This window comes from Asparagus officinalis, chromosome 5 (genome assembly GCF_001876935.1).
Source record: "Asparagus officinalis chromosome 5, Aspof.V1, whole genome shotgun sequence".
NCBI lineage: Eukaryota > Viridiplantae > Streptophyta > Magnoliopsida > Asparagales > Asparagaceae > Asparagus > Asparagus officinalis.
Genome location: NC_033798.1, coordinates 69,041,152 through 69,049,364, shown reverse-complemented (window position 1 = coordinate 69,049,364; position 8,213 = coordinate 69,041,152). Strand labels below are relative to the sequence as shown.

The 8,213-nt window shown below is 36.6% G+C and overlaps 1 protein-coding gene across 1 annotated transcript; it reads left to right on the top strand.

The window, feature by feature from the left end:
• On the top strand, positions 867-1,295 carry LOC109841962 (putative calcium-binding protein CML23). The gene has a single exon (XM_020410889.1). It carries the CDS (start codon positions 867-869, stop codon positions 1,293-1,295), a length of 429 nt encoding a protein of 142 aa, XP_020266478.1.

The window sequence follows — 8,213 nt, the reverse complement described above, 5'->3', positions numbered from 1 at the left end:
TTTATCAATAATCAAGGAATTTCTGGTGTGGCTCCCGAAGACGTAGACACATTTGCCGAACCTCGTTAAATCTGATGTTCTCTCTTTTATTTATTCTTTCCTGTAAGTTTTTTCGATTTGATGTGATTTCTTGCTTGCTGATTGTTCGTCACAAGATCCGGATGGCACGGGTTGTCGATTGTTCAACCCCAACACCTAAGCCTAACATCACCCTGATGACGTGCATAAGCATGTGTCACGTAATATAATGCTTGCTAATATTTAACTTTGAATCAACAAAAGGGAAACCCATTGGAAAAGCGTCGTAGACAAATTAAAACGACCATGATGAAGTCAGCTCTTTGAACGCCTTGTAGTTTGTGTCAATTTGAAAATTTATTTATCCAGCAATTTTATTACCATATATCTTACATAAATACATGAAATAAAAATATAGCTTTCAAGCTGTTGCCAGATATATTCATTTTCATCGAAAGAAACGATTTTCAGAGCAAAAAATTAATTTATTACCATTAATTCTTTTGGAAAGATAACCGTTGCAATTTATTACCATTAATCTGGCATAGCAATTTCGCCAAAACTAGAAATTTCCGGGCGTCATGTGTTACATGTATGACCATTAAAAATTAAATTGTTTTCATATCTGTCATAATTAATATTCTTCTTTTTCCTTATCAATTCATTTGGAATGTGTAGGTATTTCTGTATGAACTTGCTTAGTATTTTCTGCATCTGTTTCTTTACAACTGTTATGCTCCAAAATGGGAACTGAACCTATTGTTCTATTAATAGGCCCATGAAATTTGATACCAGCATTCTCATAAAATCTCCTGATATTTATTTCTCTGTGGGTGCTACTTGCAAACATGAGGAATAATGAATTGAAGAGATTGTTCCATCAGTTAGATGAAAATGGTGATGGAAAGATATCACCATCTGAGCTGCAGAATTGCCTCAGGCTCGTTGGGGAGGAATTATCAACAGACGACGTTGAAGGTTTCATGGTGACGGTTAATGAAGACGGTCATGGGCTCCTTCGTTTCGATGATTTCATCAAACTGTTAAAGATCGAAGAAGGAGGAGAAGAAGAGCATAGGTTTTTGTGGGAAGCCTTTAGAGTTTATGAGATGGAGGGAGAGGGATGCATCACCCCGAAGAGCTTGAGGAAAACGCTCGAAAAGCTCGGGCAATTGAAGACTGTTGAGGAGTGCAGGGAGATGATCCGAAGGTATGACGTTAATGGAGATGGTGTTTTATGCTTCGATGAATTTAAGAAGATGATGCTACGAACGTAGGTTGGTTTTTGAGATTGATCTTTACCGTAAATGATGAATTTTGAAATAAGATGTTGTTGTGCCCCGGTGAGATTTGGACATTACTTTTTCTTTTCTTTTTTTTTATTTGAGATGACTTTGATCAGTTGAGGGTTCATGGTGACAATATATCTACGTTTTTAATTTCTCACATGACTGTGGATTTCTTCTTATGAGCTTCTGTATTTGCAAATTGTGACTGATTCTGTTGTGGAGGTTTTTTTAGTCACCAGGCCGAGACGCGCAGAGCAATAATTTATTAGCTAGAAGAAGAAAAGGAAAAAAAGAAAAAAATAAAAAGAAAAAGGAAAGGTAAGAAAAAGTAGAGTAGAAGGAAAATGAAGAGAAATGTCGTAATTAAGAAAGAACGAAAATGTGTATGAATGTATCTCTACGAATGAAATTGCCACGGTGCTCTAAGTCGGCCACCTACTTTGCAGTAATCTGATGTTAGATGATCACATAATCTGACAATAAACAAAATATGTATCTAAGTTTATTTTAAAAAACTCTTTCATTTGTTTGAAGAATTTGTTTCATAAAATTACTAGGGAAAAATGTGTCCAGGCCCCAAAAACATAAACTACATGTGCTGCAGCCCCTTCTAGTTTCCCCCATGTGGTTCAGCCCCTTGAAGTGTGATGTATTGTGCTGCAGCCCCTTTTTAACAATTATTACATGCTAACTAAGCTAAAATCCCCAAAATAACCTTACCCACTCTCCTCAATCCTTCAAACCTAGTTCTCTCTCTCTCTCTCTCTCTCCCCCCTCTCTCTCCCCTCTCTCTCTTTAAGAACAAGGGTTTTATCAAGCTCATCACGCTGGCCCTCGCCCTCCTCGCCGTCGCCACCTCCGCCCAGGCTCCCAAGCCTCCCCCGAGTTCGTCGCCGCCTCCCCTCCTCTCCTCCGCCCGACCTCGTCGCGGTAGCTCGCCGTCGCTCCCCATCTCGCCCTCGACTACGCCGGAGTTCGTAGCTGTGCCTGCCATTTTTGAACCCATAGTATGGTAGGCCGGAGGAGGATGACCAAGAGAAAAGAGTGCATGATGCTCAAGAAAAGTAAAAATGAAGGGGACAGAATAGAACTAACATTGTGTAGATTAGAACTAACACTGTAGACAGAATAGAACTAACATTGTAGACAGAATAGAACTAACATTGTAGACAGAATAGAACTGTAGACAGAATAGAACTAACATTATAGACAGAATAGAACTAACATTGTGCAGATTATAGAACTCAATGTAGACAGAATAGAACTAACATTGTAGACAGAATAGAACTAACATTGTAGATAGAATAGAACTGTAGACAGAATAGAACTAACATTATAGACAGAATAGAACTAACATTGTAGACAGAATAGAACTGTAGACAGAACAGAACTAACATTATAGACAGAATAGCATATTCTTGTACTTTAACTTGGAACTAGATGCAACTTATGACTCTGTCTAGTTTCTGGTATTGGTTTATGATTCAACAAATGAGCATGCTCATATTCTTTACAGAAATTTACACCCTGTCATTAGATTGAAATAGAGCATTCTGGCTGTTTCGTCATTGGTTGACAATAACAGTATCAGTTTCTTAATGTGTTCCTCTGCCTGTTTAAGCTCTCGAGCTGGACTTCTGGATTACTATAGACATGTAGTTCGTTTGCATACAAGTTTTAGTGGTTTGAAATTGACTACGTGGTTACAGTTTTCTATTTTAGAAATGGGAACGTATCGTAAATCATGCAGCATTTTGCTCCTTAGCAATATTTTGGCTGACTACTATTCTCAATTCTGTAAACAGGAACCATGCTTTGAAAATGGGCAAAAGCAGCAGGAAGACTCTACACAATTGTCACGAGTGTGAAGAATCTGCGAGACATGCTGGAATGCCTCAATCTTTACTTCGAATCCCTTCAACCAAGTTTGTAATTGACCCAACAACTTTCTTATAGGGTGATTGTATTTTGGACAATTCTGGACAGAAATAATTATGGTTGGTAACACCAGAAATTACAAACTCAATAAGCGGCACGAACTTGGTTGAAGGGATTCGAAGTAAAGATTGAGGCATTCCGGCATGTCTCGCAGATTCTTCACACTCGTGACAATTGTGTAGAGTCTTCCTGCTGCTTTTGCCCATTTTCAAAGCATGGTTCCTGTTTACAGAATTGAGAATAGTAGTCAGCCAAAATATTGCCAAGGAGCAAAATGCTGCATGATTTACGATACGTTCCCATTTCCAAAATAGAAAACTGTAACCACGTAGTCAATTTCAAACCACTAAAACTTGTATGCAATCGAACTACATGTCTATAATAATCCAGAAGTCCAGCTCGAGAGCTTAAACAAGCAGAGGAACACATTAAGAAACTGATACTGTTATTGTCAACCAATGACGAAACAGCCAGAATGCTCTATTTCAATCTAATGACAGGGTGTAAATTTCTGTAAAGAATATGAGCATGCTCATTTGTTGAATCATAAACCAATACCAGAAACTAGACAGAGTCATAAGTTGCATCTAGTTCCAAGTTAAAGTACAAGAATATGCTATTCTGTCTATAATGTTAGTTCTGTTCTGTCTACAGTTCTATTCTGTCTACAATGTTAGTTCTATTCTGTCTACAATGTTAGTTCTATTCTGTCTACAATGTTAGTTCTATTCTGTCTACAATGTTAGTTCTATTCTGTCTACAGTGTTAGTTCTAATCTGCACAATGTTAGTTCTATTCTGTCTACAATGTTAGTTCTATTCTGTCTACAATGTTAGTTCTATTCTGTCTACAGTTCTATTCTGTCTACAGTTCTATTCTGTCTACAATGTTAGTTCTATTCTGTCTATAATGTTAGTTCTATTCTGTCTACAGTTCTATTCTGTCTACAATGTTAGTTCTATTCTGTCTACAATGTTAGTTCTATTCTGTTTCTGTCTACAGTTCTATTCTATCTACAATGTTAGTTCTATTCTGTCTACAATGTTAGTTCTATTCTGTCTACAGTGTTAGTTCTCATCTGCACAATGTTAGTTCTATTCTGTCTACAATGTTAGTTCTATTCTGTCTACAGTTCTATTCTGTCTACAATGTTAGTTCTATTCTGTCTACAATGTTAGTTCTATTCTGTCTACAGTGTTAGTTCTAATCTGCACAATGTTAGTTCTATTCTGTCCCCTTTATTTTTACTTTTCTTGAGCATCATGCACTCTTTTCTCTTGGTCATCCTCCTCCGGCCTACCATACTATGGGTTCAAAAGTGGCAGACACAGCGACGAACTCTGGCGTAGTCGAGGGCGAGATGGGGAGCGACGGCGAGCTACCACGACGAGGTCGGGCGGAGGAGAGGAGGGGAGGCGGCGACGAACTCGGGGGAGGCTTGGGAGCCTAGGCGGAGGTGGCGACGGCGAGGGCCAGAGCGACGAGCTTGATAAAACCCTTGTTTTTAAAGAGAGAGAGGGGAGAGAGAGGGGGGGGAGAGAGAGAGAACTGGGTTTGAAGGATTGAGGAGAGGGGGTAAGGTTATTTTGGGGATTTTAGCTTAGTTAGCATGTAATAATTGTTAAAAAGAGGCTGCAGCACAAAACGTCACACTTCAAGGGGCTGAACCACATGGGGGAAACTAGAAGGGGCTGCAGCACATGAAATTTATGTTTTTGGGGCCTGGACACATTTTTCCCAAATTACTATTTAGCTATACTATTAAACTTTCATTTCTTGGTCAAAAATAATTAAGAGGTCATCCGATATTTATCCACAAAGTTCTTAATTATTAATTTTAAAATAAATCTCAAAAAACACAAAGCTTAAATAAATCCCAAAATTTTATAGGTTATATCAAATAGGCCCCTCATGTCAGCAAATATTATCTTTAACCCCTTCATTGTTTGGAATAGTCTTATATTTCATTCCTAGAAGATAACAAAAGAAATAGAAGAAAGAAACTTTCATTAATGGGCGGGTTATTACCCAAAACCAATTGCTCATCTATACCCACCCGCCAAATGAACCATCCAAACTCATCCATTTAGTTAAATAGGCCATAAATGAGTGGGTATAGTTTATATTAAAGATAAATGGGTCATCAATGGACGGGTTATTACCCACCCATTTGCTCATTAGATGGATATTGTTTTAAAAACACCCTCAATGCTTCAACAATTACAAAACTTATTTTTAAAAGTTAAAAATTATAGAAAACACTTAAAATGACTAACAGCCCCTTCAAATTTTGAGATTTACAAAAAACACCCTCAAAGTTTAAAATATTATAAAAACACCCTTAAGAGTTAAAAATTATTAAAAAACTATCAAAATTTATTAACCCCACAGATGACACATGAAATTCAAAATTTATCAACAGCCCCCTGAAATTTTATAATTTGCAAAGAATACCCTTAAAAGTTGTAGAAAATGAGAAAAACACCCTCAAGACTTCAAAATTATCAAACAATCTTAGAGTTTTCTAAACTTGCAAATGACACATGAAATCTAAAAAATTTCAATAGTCCTCTATAAATTTAAAATTACAATTAACACCCTTAAAGTTTTAAATTTTTAGAAAAACACCCTCCATAGTTTAGAATTACAAAACCATCCTGAAACTACAAAAACTACAAATGACACATGAAATCTAAAAATTACTAGCAGCCCCCTATAAATTTATAATTTACAAAAAGCACCCTCAAAGTTTAAAATTTTTAAAAAACACCCTCAAGAGTTCAAAACTACAAAACAATCTGAGAATTTTCTAAACTTGCAGATGACACATGAAATCTAAAAAATTTCGGTAGTCACCTATAAATATCGAATTTGTAAATAACACCCTCAAACTTTTAAAAATTACAAAAAATACCCTCAAGGATATATAAATATAAAAAGTAGGCGGTCACAATTCTTCGTCAGCATGAGATATATACGTGTGTGGGATCTTTTCAGTACCTCGTCAAGATTTAATTGTTGCGTATATAGTTTGTCTTTGATGCCTACATGACTTTCCTTTTGGAGGAACCCGTCTCATATTCTTAATTTAATGTTAAGATTAGGTACTTTTTCTACGTGTGGATATTAGAGAATGCACGAGAATTTGGTTAATGATTTTTGTGAGTTCGTATGGGTTTCGGTCCTTTTCGATAATAGGGAGTGGTTTGCTAAGCGTACTGGTGCAAGGTTGATGATTGTGGTTCATTTAAGAATGTGGAGCTTTGATTTTTTTTATTACATTGTATTATTTTTATGTGCATTTGGGTATTTCACATGGTTTCTAAAGAAAATTAAATATCTTTGCTTTCTCACTCTTTGGTCAATGCTTCCGAATAAAACCCTGTTTTTTACGGTGTACCTGGAGTGCTCAAAAGGTGAGTTTGTTTCTCGTAATAAATAGTGAATTCTCTGCACCGTTGGTCTCATAAAGTTATATGTTTATGCTTTAATTTAGTTTGAGTAATTAGAACTAGTGTTATTTGTGATCAGTGAGTTGAGATATTGACGCACAAAAGAGATTTTTCCAAGTAGTTGATTCAATTGAGAAAGAAATGTTTACAGAAACCCCCTAAAAATTTACAGAAAACCCTCTAAAAGTTTGCAAAAAAACCCTTAAAAGTTTGCAGAAAACCGCCTGAAAGTTTACAAAAAACCCCCTAAAAGTTTGCAGAAAACCCCTGAAAGTTTACAGAAAATCCCCTAAAAGTTTATAAAAAACCCCCTAAAAGTTTGTAGAAAACCCCCCTAAAAGTTTTCCAAAACCCCCTGAAAGTTTGCAAGTAGATCCCTAAAACTTACATATATATAAAAACATCATAATCATAACTAAATGGGTTATTGTGTCACCCATGAACCACTCATTTAGTAAATGGGTGGTTGAGAAGTGACCTATTTAGCAAATGCTAAATGGGTTATAAATGGTCAAGTGGTCATAAATGTGTCCACCCATTTATAACCCAACCAAGACCTAACCAAAATCACTCATTTGACATCCCTAAAAGAAAGTCTGAACAGCGAAATTGGAAAGTTGACAACCAACAATCACCGTTGGCGGTCATGGATCAGGTAGGTGATTGCCAGCGGTCACTGCCAGTGGTCCCACGACAAAGCTATGACTGCTAGAGGTTACAGCGGCCTGTCTACGAGGTTGAGCTGGGTCAGACCCATTTTGGGTCGGTTTTGGTCTGTTTTTTATGCGAATTCTTTTATATTTAGGATTCAATAGAGATGTTTCTGAGGTCTAGGGTTTATGGGAAGTCAAAGAGAGCTATACATTGCGAGAGAAGTAGAGAAAACTAAGGTGAGAAATCTCGGGTTTGTGGAGATCTTTTGGTGAGATTGAGACTATTTGTTATGGGTTCATCAAGAATGCAAGAATAGATTAGCTTGTAATGTCTAGAGCAAAAGAAGACTCAATTCTCTCCCCATATTATGGATGTAGACGATTGCCGAACCATGTAAATTCCAGAGTCTTTGTCTCTTAATTTTTTTTATATAGTATATTGTTATTTCTCTTTAGTTTGATTCTTTTCTTTGTTTCTCCACATTGTCTAGTGATCATTTGGTCTATGATGAGGAAGGTCTAATCATTGTGTTCGATGATGCTTCGATAGGCTACGCTCCTGCATAGATCGCCGGTTGATGCACAATGATTGGTGTCAGATTGCAGATGGTCTGTGCCCAACATTCATAAACTTTATGATTGTCAAATAAAGTTTTCCAGTATAGTCTCATCTTCCTTAAAAGTTTGCAGATAACAATGTACCTTAGTGGTCATCTCTTAACCCATTAAAATCTAACACAATTGCTTTTTTTTTCCATCAACTTATTTTACTCTCCTCACTCTAGTTTTGCTATTCTCCTTTAATATTTGTTTGTTTAATATTGTCTTTAGAGAGACTTCCAATGCTCTCAAAGATGTCAAAG

Coding starts and splice junctions, on each gene's coding strand:
- LOC109841962 (XM_020410889.1), top strand. CDS start 867: ATGAGGAATAATGAATTGAAGAGATTGTTCCATCAGTTAGATGAAAAT.